This window comes from Lagopus muta, chromosome 1 (assembly GCF_023343835.1).
Source record: "Lagopus muta isolate bLagMut1 chromosome 1, bLagMut1 primary, whole genome shotgun sequence".
In the NCBI taxonomy this organism is placed as follows: Eukaryota; Metazoa; Chordata; class Aves; order Galliformes; family Phasianidae; genus Lagopus; species Lagopus muta.
In genome coordinates this window covers 105,054,879-105,075,375 of record NC_064433.1, presented here as the reverse complement: position 1 = coordinate 105,075,375, position 20,497 = coordinate 105,054,879, and the positions used below count along the sequence as shown (strand labels likewise).

Here is a 20,497-nt window from a genome sequence, read left to right as displayed (position 1 = left end):
AGGAAATATTGACTGAAGATATGATCCACGTTATATACCACAGGGATGACAGCGTGGAAAACAAGTTTGCACGCTGCAGAGGAAAGTGTGCATCGGAGATGCATCAAGTTCAAAGCTCACCTGGACTTGTCAGGTGCTTCAATAGCACATTGAATCTTCTATTCCTGACTCATTCCCAGGCATGACTGTCTTGATAATGTACTTCCAGGTGTCCTCAGATGCTAGAAGCTAGGAGCACACAGACTAGCTCAATTTCCACCAATCACTGAATCAGACTCTGGGGCTTTGATTCTCACTGTAGAGTTGGTGACACTAAAACATAAAAATTCACAAATATGACTAAAATAGCCATACTAATTCATATTATTTTCTTATGCTATCTTTTAAAAATAATGAAAGTTCAGTAATAAAAGGATCAGTTCTTCAGCTGGTATGCCTTAGCTTATTTGGGGGTCCATATGCCTTCATAGAAAGATTGCCAAATTAATACTTCCAGCCTTGTTGTTTTGTTTGTACTCCAAACCTACTCCTTTGTCCTTCATTCCTTTTAAAAAGAAAGGTGCTACCAGGCACCAGCACAGACTTCTAGGTCTGTATATGGAGGAAAGAAGCTGTCACCCGTGCAGGTGCTGAGTGCTTGTTCCTGCTGAAGGAATAAGTTTATATAGCTGCCCACCTCTTGCCATCTGCACCACAATGGGATCCAGCACTCCCATCCCTCTCCTCGCCTAAACATCTAGTCTACTCCAAAACCTTTGTTGTCTTTGTAGATAAATGTACCTGAATCCTCCCTGCAAGTGACGTGATATCCTTGCTGTCCTGACTTGGGAAGGACAAGAAAGGATCATACATCCTTCGCCCTGGATGAGGGGAGTCTGTCTTATAGCACTTTTACTGCTGACACTAATCACAATCACTAGAAAGCAAGACCTTCTGGAGGATGAACTGTGCTAAGAGACAGACTCATTAGCCTTCGTGACTACCTTTCTCTCCCAATTAGCAGGGAAGCTCCAAACCACAGTCCCAGGGAGTGAAGCAAATCCCACATTTGGTGTAGATTTGAGCCTGTCCCACTTGTAGTCCCATACTGTTGAGGGGATCAGACGGACATAATCACCAACAGGGATGTTATCAGTGTTCATACGTTTCCATTTGGTTTTGTTTCCAAGAAAAAGGGCCATCAAATGCCCTTTTTCGAATCCATGCTCTAGCTCGAGAGAGAGGTTGGGACACAGCCAGCACACATCTGCAGCTCAGCCTGATGCAAGGCAAGACAGACAAGCCTGTGGGTGTTTTGTGTTCTTCACTGTGTTTTGTTCTATGGAGAGATCATGACTTTAGACCAGAAATGCTCTCAGTGCCACATATCACTCCTGGAGCCAGCAGTTAGCTGGATAACAGTTCCCACATCCTGACAGCAGAGCAGGTAATACATGGATGGAGGAAAGCACAGTGGGGAGCTCATCCCAGCCTTGCTTCTGGGAGCTCTTAGATCTCTTTTTCCCCAACCAGTAGCTCCCTGCTTCTGATTATTTTCCTATTTCTGGCTCTGCGTTTGTTAGCCAAAGGTGCAGCTCATCTAACAAGTTACTGGTACATTCAAAGCACAATGTGCTATCCACAGAAGATTAAACATGAAAAAACAAATAGTTTGAGCTGAGTTCCTCAGCAAGATTCATGAATCTGTCTAACTGCAATTTAATAGCAATAAATGCTGCTGCCTTCTGAAGGCAGATGTATTCTGCTGTCATAGGTCCTGCTTACCATTGCCTTTAACACTCCTGTTCCCTCCCATCTTTTGGCATGGAAGGAAATCCAGCCTACTTTAGTGTGAGCTTTCCTCTTCCAAGAAGTGCCTTCAGTTTTTTTCTGCTTATACAAAGCAACCCAGCAACAGCAGTCTATGGCCCCCATCACAAAATCTGAATTAAATCTGCAGTGTTGCAAGCTGTGGCTGGTGTTTTTTGTTGATCTTAGAGGGGGACTTGATTGTGAAGGGGTATAACTTGTGCTGTTTTGCCATGTGGAGGGTGGAACATGAATGGAATGGAATAAATGAATGGAATAAAACACCCCTACCCAGCTGGCAGAACAGGATATAAGAGGTTGTGGCAGGAGGATGCAAGATGAAAGATAGCAAGGTTGCTTCATCCAGCATCCTCTTTCCTATTCCCATCTACTTTCTTTCCCCATCCTTTCACCAGGAGGGTAGAGCAGGAAGAGCAGGGATGTAAGTGTGCACTACAAGGAGACATAGCTACCCAGCCTCTTCCCTCTGGCATGGTGAGGCAGCATCAGCCAAAGACATTTGGGGGGAGCAGGTACAGAGCTGTTTTCTTTCCTCCTCCCGTAGATTTTAAAATGGCACACCTATGATGAATAACCAAAAATCACCCCAGGCCCACATTTACACTTACACAGGCTTCGTCCAGCAGCAAGCACCTGCCTGAAACACTCTTCACGCTTTATTGTGGCCCATGCTGAAACAGCTGAGTCCCGGTAAACATTACCAGCATGCTCTGCAAGATGAGGTACGCAGATAGCCACCTGCCTTGAGCCCCCACGTCCTATAAGCCTTGTATACAGACAGTATCCTGTTACCACATTACTTTGTTGACACTCCCTCATGCATAATGTGTCTGTGATTACTTGCCAGAGGCAAGAAGCAGAAGCCACTCCTCTCCTCTGCTCCTTAAATAGTTAAATGCTTTGGTCAGCTGGGAGCAAGCCTGACAGCTGGAAGAGGTGCTGCTCCCAGGACTGAGACAAGGCTGCATGTAAGTAAAGTGTCAGGGCAAGTATAACATTTCATAGCTGTTGTTTTGACTTCCTCTATGTAGTAATAAATAGACACTGCTTCAAATTTAATTTCTCCAATATTTTGGATATGCTCAGTGGATCTTCTTTCCCCCTAAAATGCTGTCCTCTTCAAAACAACTAGGCTTATCACTCAAGCTACTGGTTATTTTTGGAAAAACTTTTGAAAATTAGCTAGATATGGCATAATGCATGCAGCTCTAACAGTGTTTTTGTATCTTCTTGTGTGTTTGTGTATGTGGGGAGAGTAGAAGTTTAAGCACATGTATGTGTACGTGCATTTTTGTGTGTGGATTTGTGCCTACTTATGAGACAGGTGATAGAAGCATGTATATATGGTTGGTATGTGTGGAACACAACCTTCCACACAGACAAAAAATGGTCAAAATGAAAAATAATGCAGCCTTTAAGGTGTGGAAAAGCAATGGAGAGGGAAATGGATAGAAAGGGAAGGAGTCCCACCATGGAAAGAAAGGCAGATTTCTAACGTACCTAATTCAAGACGGGAAGGAGATACAGATGTTTGAGGTCTCGAGGAGTGCTGATGGGCAGAGGCTGTAAGGGTGTATGGATCTGCAGACCAGAGGCACAGCACGAGACCTGTTTTCTCTCCCCTAGAGGCCTGGTGTGGCACAACCGCAGACACTAATCCTTCCCTAGTCAGCACCAAAGGCAGATCCTACCCTAGGTTTCCTCTTTCTCATTTTTGAGTGAATACTCAAGTTCTGTTTTTCTATGGTGCTGCAGTTGTGCTTGGCCCCACTGTCTGCTGGTTAAAAAACCTAGCAGACCTACTGTGCTGCGTACTTGGCCTGGGGGGAATTTGGTGGCCATTAAAGCCAGAGGGAATTTGGTGGCCATTAAAGCCAGCGGGCAGCACTTTGCCCTTTCAGCTCATTATGTCATTTGCCTTAGGCCTCTCATTATTGTTTTCTGGGGGTTGGTACCTGCCCTGTTGCTTTATTCTGCTGTGTTTTGTGCAGGAGAAAAAACCATTACACATAAATGCACCCACACACAAGTTTTATGTACATGCAGAATTTTACTGTGCTGAGGTGGCAGATGGCTCACTGATACCCTTCGTTGCAGACATTTTAAGTGCCGGTCCAATGTTTAACTAGCTTCACTTCTTGAGAGCACAAAGCACTGTACTCTTGGGTGTAACAGTACAAAAAAGACACACAGAACTATTAGAGAGCATCCAAGGCAGGGCTACAAAGGTGGTGAGAGGTCTGGAAGGGATAAGAGAGGCTGAGGCAGAGCAGAGGTGCTGAGGGGAGGCCTGATGGTGGCTGCAGCTCCTCACTGCTCCTCCCTGCAGCAGGGAGCAGAGGGGCAGCGCTGAGCTCTGCTCTCTGTGACAGCAACAGAATGCAAGCATGCTGGAGTTCAGCACGTTTCTGATTTTTGGATGGTGCTCTTGGAAGTTGGCCTCAATCTTTATGGGTCTCTTCCAACTCAGGATATTCTATGATTCTTTATGATTCTTTAGAAAGTGGCGCTTTGTTCTCAATTTTTGAAACCCAGAAATTTGTGCTCATCAATAAAGGACTGATGCTGCTCCAGAGGTGACAGGAGTCATGGGAGCCAAGAGTCTGGGCTGTGGTCATAGAGTCTCTCTGTCAAGCAGATAAAGGGACATTAATACAACCCTGAGCTTTGGTCCTCCGCTAGTATTGCAGTTCACCATGGCATTAGCCACAAAACCAAGGGCAGTTGGCATAGCAGAACAGGTTGAAGAGGCCCTGGCCACATCTTCACTTCTCACCCTGCAGTAGTAAATGTCCACCTGCCTCTGTGAGTAGGTTCCGTATAAACTTTTTGCTCAACTCATGGAACCGCCTGCGGTGGTTATCTGGCTATTAATAGATTCCAGGCAGAGCAGTCACCTCCCAGCCAGCATAGTAAACACCTTCATTAGAGGATAATAGTTGCAAGAAGGAGGAAACCTAACCAGGAATAGCTATTTTAATCATCCAGGATGTTCAAGCAATTGCAGACACCCAGCGTTCAGGTGACTGGCTCATCCTAGCCAGATGGAGAGGAAATGCCTTCCTTCCTTGAATCAGGAGCACTTACCACCATCCCAGTGCAAGGCACAAGGACAAAAGGTCCACTGCCACCAGTGCCTGCTCTGGAGAGATCAAATAGGATGAGAAAGGAAAGGAGGCTGCCAGCTGGGAACCTAGCTGAGATTTTCCATGGGTAGCGTTCTAGAGTTCATCATAGAATTTTCAGGGCCTTTTATTCTGTTATTCACATCCAGCTCTTTAAATGATTGAATGAGATTTATGGAAGAGGTCCAGCCTTCAAGTGTTATAAGTCCCCTGAGTTTTAGAGTTGCACTGTCAGTTTGTACAGGTGCTTTGCAACAGAAGTGCTTAGTAGGTCAACCAGTGCTGGCTGCAAAGTGCAAAGTGATGAAAACAGAAGTAAGGAAAGTAAATGATTTAAAATTAGTGGAAGTTACGTATTTGGGATAAAACTCTTGGCTTCTATTTACAGCAGGGAAAAGCCTTATGGGCAGATTTTCACAAAGCTTTTCTAAGATTAACATATGCTTCTCAAAAAAGGGGATTTCAGATAACTCAAAAAAAAAAAAAAAAAGACCATTATTTGGATGTGGTGTTGAGAAACAGAGTGAAAACTTTAGATTTTTGCAAATAGAATTTCTTCATGATTTGCACAGAGGCAATATATTAAGTCATTCTTGTGCTGCAGATTACTTTTAAGAAGCTCGTAAAGAAGTCAACACTATGCAATGTGATTTGACAGGAAATTATTTATCTCTCAAGTTTCCTTCTCAGCAAGATAACAAACTTACATCCGCTTGGTTTTATTTAGTTCCTTGCAACAGCTCCTTTTCAGTTCACCTTCTTTTACTGAGGATGATTTAATGTCTCTGTACTTGTGCTCTAACATCTTGGTGGCAATGTTGTTTGCATTATGGTGGTACCTAAGAGTGAGTCATCCCTTTTCCCCTGAGATAGTCACAGGAATTGATAGTGTTATTCCTTCATCCTGATTTTAATGCTAGGTCACTAGCAACAGCAAAGTCAGCATACAGGAGTATCATGTGCCCATGTACGTGCATGCACATCTTTCATGCAGAAGACAACAGTGCTTAATTCTCTTGATTCTTGCATTAACTTCCCACTGACTTTCACAATAGCTCTATGCATGCAAGCTACACAGTCAGTAGGTATCTGAGTGCAGATAGATACTCAACAAAGGAAGGGAACAATGCGAAAGACCTGTGCTTGAAGACACAAAGGTCAGGGGTGCTTTAACCAGCTGATTTGGTTCCTTTGTTCTGTTTTGTTTAGATTTGCAGCCAGAGTGGAAAGGGAGAATGGCTTTCAGCAACCACACAAATGGCAGTTCAATCATGCCGAAATTATTCCATATGTATGTGGAGCAAAAGAAGACCCTTCGATTCAACAACCACAGCAACCCAGCCTTGGAGATGCAGGAGGAGATAATGGCATCGTTCTATATCCTCATCATTGTTGGGTTTTTTGGCTTTCTTCTGTTTGTCATGATGCTCAGCAATATTGTTTCCAGCAAGCCTGAAAACTACATTGACTATCTCTATTCTGGGAAGTTTAATCCTCAGAGAAGCAAGGTGGAGCTTTCAGAAAAGGAGAGCAAAGACACTTTTGTTATCATCAACGGTGCTGCCTTAATGAATCTGCAAAAGCAGGACATCAAGTATATCACTGGACTGGAGGCACTGAGCACAGATGCAGTTCTGAGGAATGTATGAAACTTCTCTTTCGTTATTACTATTCTGCTGTGTGTAAGGAGACCCAAGAGGGATATTTTTTCATTTATGAAAGTGAGAAAGGAGAGTCTGTGCTAGGGCAGATGCAAACCTGTCTTGTGCAAGCTTCCCACATGATAACTGTGAAGGTTCCCAAGCACAGCGAGCAACGTGTGCTATTTCAGCCATGGTCCTTTGGAGGACAGGCTAGGAATCAAGTCCTTACTGGCCTACTCCTTCATGGCTGCATTTATCACGCGCTTTTCTAACTTCCCTCTCAGGAAAGACTGTTGCTTCAAGCAGGGCACTGTTTCTAGTTGGGGCATTGCTGTTGTGCCTGTTTGCTGTTATTGAGGATTTATTTATTTGGGAATTTGAAGCTATCAGTGAGCCCATTGGATTTGTGCTCTGCAAGCAGAGAGAGCCACGACAACCTCTGCATCCACCTTCACCATTATGCTGGGCAGCCATGGAGCTAAGCGCGTGGTCAGCCTTTTTGAAACGGAGGTTACGTGGAGGCACACACAAAAATTGAACTTATTTGCTTGCTTGCCAGGCTTGGTCTGCAGTGGGTTTTTGACATTGGTCATGCATTTCTCAGCAGTGCTCTTCCTGCACATTGAACCTTTCCCATAGCCCAGGGCAGCGAGGTGGTCCAAGACATCCTGATGTGTCCCCAAAGCCTCTCACAGGACTTACCTGTCCACCATCAGGACTCAGGAGCCACAGTCTTAGGGCTGTGCTGCTGTTGCATCAATAATCCCAGGCTGATTCCTTCAGTCTAGTGCTAATCCCTTCAACGTGAAGTCCCACAAGCCCCCAGCCTCTGCTGCTTCTTTTTGGTGGTAGCCAGTAAGCAGGAGCCTGGCATGGAAGCTTGAGGGTGCTTTCTGCCTTGATGCTGGACACCATGCCTTGGTAGGCACAAGAAGATGCAGTTTGCTCACCACACAGATCATGGGTGTTTATCCCAAGTCCTGCAGAGCCCTGGCACACAGTTGCTGACGACGATAGCTATGGGGGGGTGCCCATCAGCAGTGGACTTCAGCTTGCAATTACCGGTCCTTGCATTCATTGGAAAAGTCTCAGGAGTCTGGAAACTACTGGTGAAAGTACACTGAGAACACGAGGGCATTTTGAAGCAAAAATCCTATTAAGTCCTTTAAAACTATGTACCTGTGAGGTGATGTTGCTGGTTCCACTCAAACACCTTTGTGTTTCTGTGTGTTTTTACTTTCTGTTACTGATAGAAAATTCTCAACAATTTGGTACTCTAAAAAGCATTTCTTTCCTTTTCTCCTCTGATTTTTCTTCAACAGGCTGCCACTAAATCCATAGCCTCTTGTTTGATTTTTTTTTTTTTTTTTTTTTTTTTTAATCATTTTCTGGCACAATGTACTGTTATTATTGTGAGTTTTTGCCACTTTTTTCCTGAAAATAATTTACTTCTTGTGGGCCATATCCTTCAAGGCAATTTCCACAGCCTGATCTTGTAAGACACGTTTCAAGGCTGATGCTTCCAGCCATTAGCCAAGATGAAACCCATACCACTCTCTTGGCTTTCCACACTTCTTGCTTGAATTCCAGAGATTCAGCTTTCCAATGCAGGCATCTCCTTTTTTGGACAGGTGCATAGTCCCCACACACTGTCTCTAGTAGAAACCAATTAGGCAGTTCTGTCAGTTTTGGACCCCACTACCTTTGGCTTCATCATGGCGTCTGGTTTAATCACTTCATGCTTTGAACCATAATCTGGTGTTTATGCACACTGTTCCTGTCTGCAATTGGTAGCCATGCTCCCGTTACCACAGCTCAGCTATTCAGATCTTAAAAATTAGAGGTGTTTTGAAGGTAGAAAAAACACTTGCAGTTCCAGATTTGTTCCTTGTATGGGTGTTTTTCACAAGAAGGCAAATACTGCAGTCCATTTTGAAGAAAGATGAATAGCTGGCTGCTGCAGTGACAATTTCTCCTCCTTTGTAGATTCGATTTATCTATTTTCCAGTCATGCAACTGTGTTAGCTAGCAGAATCAAATCCCTTTTTCCATGAGTGTTTGATACAAGCTTCAGACATCCATCACTACATAGAGTTCTGTGCAGAGAAATTTCACCTCCTTCAGCAGTGGCCTCTGCTTTTCATGACAGGCTGATGCAAGGGAAACACCAGAACACAGGGTGAACTCCAGCGTGCTATTTATCTCTCTGAAATTCAGCTTCTGAAAACTGATCTATTGCTAACGTATGGCTGATGTGTTGGTTGATATCCCCTTGGTTCTCCCCTTGAAAGAATCTGTTCCTGCTCACATCAGTAATCTGCTCTTGCAGTCTGGGCATGCAGGAGAGGTGGGCCCCCCCAGCCTGTACTCACCATGCAACAGGGTCTCTGCACTGTGTACTCAGCAGTTGAATCAGACTGAGCATTGGTAACATCCCATGTCTCTGTCTCCTTCCCAAATTGAGGCACACTGCTCAGCTCTATGCTAGCTCCATACTGGGGTGAAATTCCAGGTGTGATCCTCCCATTCTGTGCTCTGTGAAGGAAGCTTTCCTTCCCTTTTCCCTTCCCTATTTCAGGGACATGCAAACGTGTACATGCTATTTCAACCACATCTGCTAAAAAAACTTCAGCTCCTGAAGATGCTCCATTCCTACACTTTCCAAGCGATAGAGGGAGCTGTGTCTCTGATGCCACCAATGGAGAAGTGCTAAGCTCAACCTCTGTGGAGGATCCCTAATGCAGGAAAACAAATTTCATCATTTTTCACAAGGTGCCTCACAGATCTTTGTGGGAATCCTTCAGCTGTTGTGCTATTCTGTTCTGAGAAATTTGGCACTGTTACTTGAGATACTGGCTCAATTTATTTTCCAAAGTTTCCACCCTTCTCTGTGTTTCCATCCTTGGGCCATCACTGATTTTGGCAAGTGCTTCTCTTATTGGTTCCATCATGGATCTAGAGTTAAAATTACATACTTCTGGAAATTCTCTTTTGATATCAGAAGCATTGCTTTGGTGTGAGACTTTAGCTGGTGCTCAGTATGCCATCAGATAGTCAGGAGTGAAAACAGATTATTGAAATTGGGAATAGCATTTTCTGGAAAAAAAAAAATACTGGAAAAAAAACACAACACAGATTTTGTGCAGAATAATATTCCCAAGTATTAGTTAAAAAAAAACAAACAAACAAATCAATCTTGCATGACACTTTATTTAGATAAAAATAAAACACTAAATCTCAAATTCAGCAACTTGATTTCAGCTGGTACTTCTAATATAAAATAGCAGCAGAAACGCCCACTGGTTGCCTAACATCATACCCACTGCTGTTTGTTTGTATTTCATTGTGTTCCATATTTCATTACGTTTTTATTCTGGACTTTAAAATAAAAGATTTGCGATGATTTTTAACTTGTGTAAATGTGGTGACCGGTGACCTAATGACATAATTACTACTGAAATGGGTAATTGGCATGTAACCGATAATTGCTAACCTAATTGCTTCGTTAATGGGGACTTTGTTTGTGGGTAATTGGTAAATTTGTCATTTTGCTAAGCGAAACAATTGAGCTCGGTACAGCACCCAGAAATAAGCATGAAGAAAGGTGAGGCCTCCACCTTTTCATGGGGAGCAGGAGGCCACTGCGGCTGGACACCTGGTGAAACACTCCGTGTGGCACTGAGCCCACGGAGATGTGGGTTTGTGTCTTAGAATACTGCCTTCTGCCTGCTCTCCAAGTGTTTTTAATAATATTGAGATGCTGGGACTATGGATAATTGTTTTTTAAAGCAGGTTAGCAGGTGGGTTTCTGTTATATACATGACAGGAACAGAGTAGAACCCAGTTCTCAAATAATTCTTCTGATCAGGAGGTGAGAGCAGTTCATCTCTCCTGTCTCACTAAATGTCAGCAGCTAGCACTATCATTTGTATCTTCTTAACCACTAAGGCACAGACCAGTTTGTGAGGGCTGATGGAAACAGGGCTCAACAGAGTCACAGGCACGATGGTGCCACCTGACAGGCTGGGAGGGACACAGTGTCCTTCTGGGGCAGCAACAAAAGGCAAAGGCATGGACCTTGCCCATCCTCCTAAGCAGAAAGGCTGATATGTGGCTCCTTCATCCATCCTGCTAAGTCCTTTCATTGTCACATGAAAACAAAAATAACCTTTGTCCCTTCGCTTTTGACCTGATAGTGCAAAAATACAAGAGTCTGGAGAGCTGGAGGAACACTTTCAGGACTGTTTACTGTAGGGAGCCTAATCTGATGAAGATCAAACCCAGTTTTCCCAGGCAAGCTGCAGTTATACCTACACGTATGGTCCAGTTGAGAGGAGGACCGTGCTTTTTAAACAAGCCTCCTGAAGGCTGCAGCTTTCATTGCTTTGCATCACTGATCAGCCCCAGAGAATGCAATCAGTTGGGCACCACAGTTTTCATTCCCTGGGGAGCCCACTGGGGACAGCAGTAGACTAGTGCTTCTTGCCCTTGACTGGAGTTGGGATGGGCCTCAGGTGGATAAGGTGGGCAGTGTGGAAGAGCCTGGTGTGGCCTGGAGGCCTAATGGACAAGCTTGGTGAGAGGTGAGAGTGGAGAGGAGGATTACCTCACTCTGGCCCCTGGGGATTCTGTTCAGATGCTACCACCATTACTCCCCTGCCCTGTTTTCTACTGATATCTACTGACAATCAGAAGGTAATTAAAAAGCAAGAGAAACAAAAGGGAAACACCCTTTTTATGAGCCTATCTCAAGGATGGCAGTCTCCAACTCATTCACAATTCAGTAAATCCTCTCTGGAGAGGACAGAAGGAACCTTCCATTAAGGACCTATTTAGGCAACAAGAGATATGATCTGCAGTTCCAGTGGGTGTCATGGATGGATTGCTGGTCATAGGCACAGAGGACAATTACAGAATGGTACAAGGAACCAATAATTCCAGTAGGAACTACTCGTGTCACAGAATCACAGAATCACAGCATGGCCAGTGTTGGAAGGGACCTCAAGGATCATGAATCTCCAACCCCACTGCCACAGGCAGGGCCACCAACCTCCCCATTTAATACTAGACCAGGTTGCTCAGGGCTCCATCCAACCTGGCCTTGAACTTTTCCAGGGATGGGGCATACACTCCTGATTCATTAGGAGAAAATTATATCATGGTGTGAAATACTAATAAAGATAAATCAATATTATTTTGTAGTGTATTCTCATGTGAATATGAATTGTAGATTCTAGTGGGTTTTTCATATGTTTGCAGTCTGGCATTGCCATCATTCTGCATCTGATTAACAGTTAAATCATACATGCTTCTTTCTTGGGGTAAACCATTCATCTTTGTTGTGGTTGAATCCAGCAGGCAGCTGAACACCGCTTGCCATTTGCTCACTCCCCACCTCTGTGCACTAAATGAGAAGGTGAAAAGACTCTAAAAACCAGATTAGTTCTAAAAATACATCACCCTGAAGTGGTGTCTGAGGCATCGATAATTTCTTCCCCCTTCAAAGCCTGAAGATGTGCAGGTAGACCATAGTGAACCTCCCATGGACAGCTGCAGTGTTGGGCTGCAGGCACACTTCTGCCTGTCGCCTACAAGACAGTGGCCTTATGGTCAGCCACCTGGAAGCCCCACAGCTGCTTCCAGGTAGGTGTGACATCACAGGCACCACTAGGGCAACCACACACAATGTGAGCTCAGCAGCTTCCAACTCCTGTATCCCTTTAGAAGCCAACATGCAGCGCTTTGCAAACCCGCTTCTCAGGCACATAATTCCTAGGGGATGCTTTGATGATGCTTCAAAGACACAGTGCTTGCAGTATTTAAGAACTCTGAGGGCACTGCAGCGTAATGGTTTCAACACTATCTTCTTAGGGGAAACAGATATTCCAGAAAGTCTTATAACAGGAGAAAAAATAGCTGAGGAGGCCAGCCTACATTGGCCAGTATGGACACTTGTTCATGCTGGCAGCAGCCGAGGGTGGGTGCCATGGAGGTACAAACTGCTGTTAAGAAATGAACTGCAGCCCACTCAGAAACAGAATGGTGCCTTCCAGGAGTTGTGTGATTCTCTGACCATGTCCTATGGGAAATGCATAATTGTGACAAGAGATAAAAGGCAGCTGACAGGTGTAGGGGCGAAAAACAGCAAGGAGCAGGAGATGGGATTGTTGCCTTCAGTCCCCCCAGTAATCTACATGTCCAGCATCAAGTGTTGCCCTGAGACTGCTAGAGCGAATGGCCATGAGCTTCTTGCTGTGCCTCCATCTTACACCTACCTCTATCCAATGGATGTCGCCTGGTCTTCTCTGAAATGGTTTATTATAAACAACAGGAAGGACTTTGCCCTGAGGTCTGTTGAGAATACCCATTCCTACAGATGTATCCTCTTCAGTGATCTGATTATTAAAGGAATAGAGAAGATGACCCCAAACAAATGGAAAATAGCGATTAACAAAGTGAAGAAATGGGAAAACTACTACCTCGACTCATTTTCTTAAATGGTTCTTCCTATTTTCAGGCCTCAGATGTGCTTTGATACAGGTTCCTGCTCTGGTGATCCCTTTTGTTCAAAGGATATATACTTCAAAAGCAATGTCAATTGTACTAATAAAAGAGATCATTTTAAATCTGAATATCACATTCCAGATGTTTTCCAAGACTAGGCTGATATGTGCTATACTTGCACCAGGAAGTGACAGTTAATTTCTCTTACTGCAAAAAAAAATAATCACAGAATCATAGAACCATTAAGGTTGGAAAAGACCTCTGAGATCACATATTCCGACTAGCAACCTATCCCCACCATGCCCACTGACCATGTCCCTTAGTGCCGCATCCACATGGTTCTTGAACGCTTCCAGGGACAGTGATGGTCCAGTGCCTCACCACTCCTTCTGAGAAGAAATTGTTCCAACATGAACTTCCCTTGGTGCAACTTGAGGCCATTCCCTCTCATCCTGTTGCTGTTACCTGGGAGAAGAGGCCAACACCTGCCTCAACACTGTCTCTTTTCAGGTGATTGTAAGGAGATATTAGGTTTCCCTAATATTCCCTCAGCCACTTCCCATCACCTTTCCTGCTCCTGCTGACTGAATTATTTCTGATACAAGCTAGGACGCCACCAGTTTTCTTGGCCAGTCTGCTTGCTCATATTCAGACAGGTATCAACACTTCTAGATCCTTTTCCTCCAAGAAAATGGACAAAAGCATGCGTAAGGCCCAGTCCTCTGTCATAGGAATCATAAGACCATGCCACAGATGTGAATCTCCTCCATTCTGAGAAAGTTTATACTGCAAAATTAATTCTGCGTGTCAGATTCATCTTTGACACACATGGAAGTGTTGCTCCTGAGCAATATATGCTGAACTGCGACTGAGGCAGAGACCACAGATAATGGAAGGTTTATGAGACTTTCCCATAATACAGACATTCACCTGTTATCAGCTCATTAATTCATTATGTCTGGTGCCTTGCTTCTAACAACATTCTGCAATAAACGTTCCAGTGACATCTAATCTTTTTTAAAAGGGAACTGCCTCAGTAGTTGGTTCAGGCTTTAAAGTATGAAGAGTTTCAGAATAAAACACAGCATTCATCACGGGAGATTTTCTTTACTCCTGACATCGATTCACTCTTGTTTGAATCCTGTTGGGCACTGGGATGTAAAGATTTCTTTCAGAGTCAAGTTCAAAAGTTTACTTATGAATGACGCAGTCATGTTTTAAATGTGTTGCTTTTCAAGGTCATGGAGCACTTTCTCGTTTCTGTAAAGCACCTCCCAATTTACTTTCTCCATGTAGCCCATTACTTTGTGTGTTTGTATTTTGTATTTTAACGACAGAAAGTGAAAATCATGAGAACATGAGAAAAATGTTATAAGATGATTCACAGGTTCACCAAAACGTTTCAGTACACTGAGGGAAATCTGTGCTGTTTTTCTCTGTGCGTGGAAACCATCTAAATTGTAATTTTTTAGCGCTGTAATTTGGTGTGGCAGAGAGATATCTCAAAAGAGGGATCTCATCTACCTTCAGAAGTATCTATGCATATAATTCCCTAAAGCTGAGATACAAAAGAAAATAACCGTATTTTCTCAACTTTGTGTTCATCAGGAAAAACATCTGCTCATTTTTATAAATATGGAAGTTGCAGGGAATGGAAAATTAAGTGCTTCAAATGCAGAGACGAAAGAGTAGGGGGGAAAAGAGGAAAAGATTAGGGAGGGGCAGGAATGTTTTTATTGTGCTGGTATCATGGCCCTGAGCATAATTTCATACTGGCTTGAAGCAGGAACTGTGCCTCTGAAGATCAATGAGCACAAAGTGGTGTGAAATCATCCTGAGAAAAGAAATAGATCCAATCCCTCTTTACTACAAGGATGAACAGCAATCGCACACTAGCTTGGTTTTCTTAACAAACAAATGATGCACAACTCATTATCGCAATGGATCTATTTGCCTTCACCTGATGACCCCACACTATAATATTGGCACGAAGCTGTGGAGAAGAGTGTGCTAATGCCACCTATCATCAAATCAGTAAAAACCTGATGACTTCATTGTTCCATTCTGGATCTGCATGAAAAAGAGTGAGACCAAAAGTGAACAGAGCAAAGTCCCAGACTGCCACCTCACCACCACTCAGCCTTATGGGTCTCTGCTTCCACCATCTTAAGCAAGAGAGCCACATTGCAAAACTTATTTGCTGCTAGGGTGTGCCTTCTGTCATCTATAGTTTGCAGTGGAGACCATGGGACCAGGTGCAGAATCACCCGCTTTCCATCCATTTCAGCAACAAGGAAGTTTGGTGAGAAAGTGATGTCTGTCACAGAAATGTATCTGTTTTTCCTACTTTAGCATTGGTAAAATGGAAACAAGCATGAAGAAAGAGGTGTTTGGTGGCCTACCTTCTGGAGAAAAATGGAAAAAAATCCTTTCCCTGCTGGTAAGGGCTGGAAAGACTTCCCAAGCTACATCCACTCTTCCCTGCCTTCGCCTGGGAGGCTGAGAGCTGGTGAAACTTTTCTACTCAGTCATATATAACGGGAATGGAAACCTGTGGGCAGGAAAAGAACTAAGTTTGAAACTAAATGAACTTTGGTATTTTGTATAAAATCCTCTGAGATGAGTCCTTTCTTCCTCCCTCCCCCTCTGCTGCTGCAGAAGGGTAATTACAACCCATGTTTTCTAAAAAACTTCATAGCGCTTTGTACTGAAGAAAACTATGGTGGCTCATGCAGTTCTGACTCAACTGATAATTTAGGATGACAAGTAAAAACATATGACTAAACAATCTAATAGGAGGATGTTAGCAAATAGCATGCACCATGTTCAGAAGCATTTGGAATAGTACACGAGCCCAACATCTCACTAGTATTTTAATAGCTATTATTTTATTAGTTTTTTTAGCAGTAGCTGTTGTGGTGAGGCCCAGTTTGTTTGACCATTTCAGTATGCCAAAACCAAAGTCTTCGTTTCCTCTCCCGACTCTGATTGAAATGCACCACTAGAATAAAATGATTAAAGTATCTTTGCATAAAGAGGAGAGGCAGATGCAAATGCATGTGTTGATGAGGAAGCTATAACAGATGTCCCTCTGCTCTAAGCTAGCCGGAATGCAAATCACCTGCATTTTCATGATGTCTCATTGACTAATTACTTCTAAATGCTTTTCCAAGACTCATCTTCATGGAAAAAACCATCTATTTTCTTCTAGTCTATGAAGCAGGCCTGCAAGGATTAGCTTAACGCAGTTTTATAAGTCCACTGTACTAGTAGCATGCTGCAACCCAGAACGCTGACAGGGCAGATGCTTTTAGGCCAGGAGTCTAAGGAGGCCCATGTGGAGGATGTAAAAATGGTGGGACACAAAGAAAGGAGGAAGAATGCAGCGACAACATTCCATGTAAGAAAAACCAAGGAAAAAAAAACCTGCTTTAAAAGACAAATACACACAAAGCTTATTGATATGACTTAAACACCTCTTAACTGACAGTGCCTGACATTTCTAGTTGGGTAGCACTAAACTTCTGCTAATCAGTGATAAGGCCAGAGGAATATGAGTCATAGTAAATCAGAAGAGTCACAGACCTTGGAAAATGCCATACAAACAGAACAAACCTGCCAAAACAAAAAAGATTAGTAAAAAAAAGACAGTCATCTATATTGTGTTTGCAGTGACTAAAAGGAAGCAACCATGTACATTATTTGCTCTATGACAGCCATCTCAAAAGTCTTTGGTCAGATTGGAACTAATCTCAAAGAGAGGCACAGCCTTTGATGATATTACACACAGACATTTTCCATAGCTCTTTTATCAGACTCAAAGAGGGAGAAATTGATGCCATATGGAGATGCACATGAATACATGCTTAATCACTTATTTGTGCCCAAACAATTCTTTTCTCTACAGGAACATATGAGGAATCCATTACTATGGGGATAACTATTCTGGCCGCTATCAGGTATCCCTATCACAACATGGAAAAGGAGCAGCTGGCACTCTGATTATACCCATGATAGAAGTTTGATACACACATATGCCAGTCAAGGTCCAGATGAGCCTAGATGGTACACTGAGCTTGCTTTGGTAGCCAAGATGAATCAGCTTGAATAGTCAAAGCCCAGCTGTGGAATGATGTGCACCGTTACAAAGCATGCAGCCACCACTGAGTCCCCAAACCAGGTGGCAGCTTATAGCTGTCCCATCTGAAAATGGCTTCTGGCACCTTTCTGAGATGGATGTAAACACAGGTTCCAGAAATTTTATCTGAACTGTCTCCATACACAAATGCGGCAGAGTTTACACTCACATGGCCACACTGCCTGGTTTATTTTCCATGTGATCAGGAGTGTGACAGACACCGTGCTACCACAGGGCAATCAGGTTCTTTATGTGAGTTCTATCATCTTCTCCCTAAACTTGAAGATGGAGGGTTGTAAGCAGTTAATAAGTAGGGAGAGGATGCAACAAGTAGATGACAGATGTGTCTTTGGAAGCAGGTCTGGAGAGGCTGTGAAACTGGGCCTGGTGAAGGCTGAATCCCCATCTTCGGAGGCATTCAGGGCCAGGGTGGATGGGGCCTATGGGCAGCCTGATCTGGTGGCAAGGAGGGGAACTAGATTAAGGTCACTTTCCAACCCAAGATTTTCTAGGATTCTGTGAAATTAGAGAGGCATCAGTCTGCCTAATCTACAGGTTTCTTCCATGTTTGAGCTAGAAAGGGTGATGTGAATGGGTCCAATGCTCCTCTTTGGACAGGGTAGGTTGAGTCAGCAGATTAGTAAAGACACTGTCTGTGTGTCACAAACAAGAGTTGGGATCCAAGGAAAACTGCAAAGGATTCAAAGCCAGATAGAGAATTCACGGTGCCTTCAGTAAGAAAGGCAATACAAAACAACTGGAATAGCTGATCCCCAAGAGGAAAACTGAGAAAGGAAATACAGCAAAAGGTTCTTGGAGCTGGTACTCTGACACCTGAAAATTATTTAGCTCACTGACTTGCAGCAGAATCGCTTGAGATCGGTGCAGTTTTCTTAGTTGGCATGCCAAATTTTAAGTAGGCATTGTATGGCTTTATCAGTATGGTAGGTTCTGCCACTGTGCATGAGCTGTACCCACTAGACCTGACACAGAAACAAGGAACTCCACATGACACTGAGGAAATAGCCCTAGTCTTGCCTTGCTTTTAGACAGCAAGCAGGACAGCAACCTCTCCTGCTCCTGGGCACTGCTTGAGAAAACTCTTTTGTTTAAAAACACACGGCCTTCATGTCAGAAGAAAACCTAAAGGTGCAAATGCTAGAAGTTTAAACCATTTCTCAGCCATCTTCAACACTTGGCAGTAGCGACAGTGACAACATCCAACAGTCAAAGGCCTGTGCAAATGAGGTGCTGGCTAAGGTTAAGTTGCCAGTCTGTACAACATGAGTGCCCTTTTAAAAGGGCATAATTTAGTGGAACAGGCAAAGAAGCAGTGAATTTGTAGTTCTGTAGGCACAAAAAGAATGTGACCTGGCTTGCTTTCTGGGTTGGGAACATCTACAAGGGAACCCTGTTTATTCCCTGCTGTGCACTTCAAGGCTCTTCTTGCTGCTTCCTCTCAGTTGCAGAAACTCAATAGAATCAAATTCTCTATTCCTCTTTTAAATTGGTCTGGACTAGTCACATAACTCTTCCTTCAGTAAAAAAAGAAACAGGTTTCGAGGTCCTCAGCTCTCTTCTGAACAGCAAAGTGAAACAAATTTGAGCTGCTGTCTCCCCCCAGTGTCAGCATATTTTCGTCTTCAAGGCTGCTACTGTGGCACATAAAATGCCCAAGGGTAAAGAGACCTGCTGCAACTTACCCAGTGAAGGAAAATACAGGTGTGTTCTCCTTCCTAGACGGCCTTCAAAGCATAGATCAAACATCCACCCAGATATACGGAAGAAGAGAAATTGGTTCAGACTTGGGAACAGGTTTGGTATCGTATTTTGGAACCTCCAGAATATCAGCCTGCTGTGACACCCATTACAACCCCCAGGGGTTTTCTATGCCATAGCGCTACTCCAGAGCTAAGGGAAAAAACAGCCAGATTGGACCAAATTTGAAGTAAATATACAAAGAGTTTTTCTGAGCTATCTGTAGATGCAAAGAGCTGGTGATGTAGAGGACTTCTGAGGAGACTCACAGCTGCTTTTTGCCCATGTTCAATTCAGGAACAAAAACAGGACTACTCATGTTAATTGCTTTCTTGCACGCATTTAGCAAACTATGTCCCCCTCAGGCTTTAACACCAGTCTTCATTTCTTTGGGTGATAAAAGAAGCTCAATTGCTTTGACGCAATATCACTTGCTTTAATGGGAGATCGTGTCCTTTTGATTCTGCTTACAGAGTAGCTGTACTGAAAGGGAGAATCCGTCACTTCCAATTAATAACACATTCTAACTATTGGTCTAGAGAAACCTACTATTGGCTGAGACTCTAAAAAAATCAAAAGTGAGGCCAATACTTAAAGGCAATCCCAGACTGCATGGAGTCAACACATTACTTACTTCTCATGCTGGTAGACACCGTGCAGCCCTGACAATTTCCTCGTACAGTTTGGGTATGTGGCTAAGCTAAACTTCTTGGTGTGTTTCCCTCAATAGCTGTTTAATGGAAGTGGTTAGGAGAGTCTGCTCTCACTGAACACCACAAAGCCATTTAATTAAATTACTATTCAGTTCCGTGTTTGCATACACAGATGACTGCTGAGACAGTAGAGGGAAAACAGCAGATTTGCAACGACACTAAGAATTCTCCAGTCAGATACATAGTCCTGAAGCTGCCATAGGAAAAATACCGTTCTCTTCCAGGAACAGGCTTCTGTAATACTTACATTCTTTGGTCACCAAGGCGACTGCATGGACAGTGAGATTTTACAGATCACCACAGTTCATGGTGAGTAACTCCACTGCACTAAAAGCTCTCTGAGCATTAGCTGTATCAGCTACACGCATTGCCAGATAATGCTTGTGACACACGCACTGCAGCAGTACACGCTTACATGACCACAGCAGGCACCTCAGCCTGTAGCCACAGGGAGAGGGCAGGAGCGAGCCAACCCAGGGGCCTCCCACAACCTCTGGGCTCCCAAGTCTTCTCCAAGTTTTCTCCTGTCTTCTTCTTTTCACTCCACTCAGATTTCACATTCACCTTCACTTCCAGAAAACACCAGGATTTAGAAGTGCTTTATAAAGGAAATGTGAAGGTAAACATACCTGTTACCACTGCTGCACATTCCTAAGGTTTGTTTACGTGCAAACCACCTATTGTGTTGATTAACCTACCATGACTGAGAGTGCTTACTCTTTAAGACTTCAAGTTATTGAACATGCAGGAGTGGCTAGTAATGGTCTCTAGCAACAAAGCAAAATACAAGAAACCTCCTCATATTAA

At 43.6% G+C, this 20,497-nt stretch overlaps 1 protein-coding gene across 1 annotated transcript; it reads left to right on the top strand.

The window, feature by feature from the left end:
* Positions 1-2,678: 2,678 nt before the first annotated feature.
* Positions 2,679-20,396, top strand: C1H21orf140 (chromosome 1 C21orf140 homolog). Its single transcript, XM_048959839.1, has 2 exons — positions 2,679-2,777; positions 6,144-20,396. The coding sequence occupies exon 2, from the start codon at positions 12,184-12,186 to the stop codon at positions 13,072-13,074; it is 891 nt and encodes a 296-aa protein (XP_048815796.1). The 5' UTR covers positions 2,679-2,777; positions 6,144-12,183; the 3' UTR covers positions 13,075-20,396.
* The last annotated feature ends 101 nt before the right edge of the window (positions 20,397-20,497 follow it).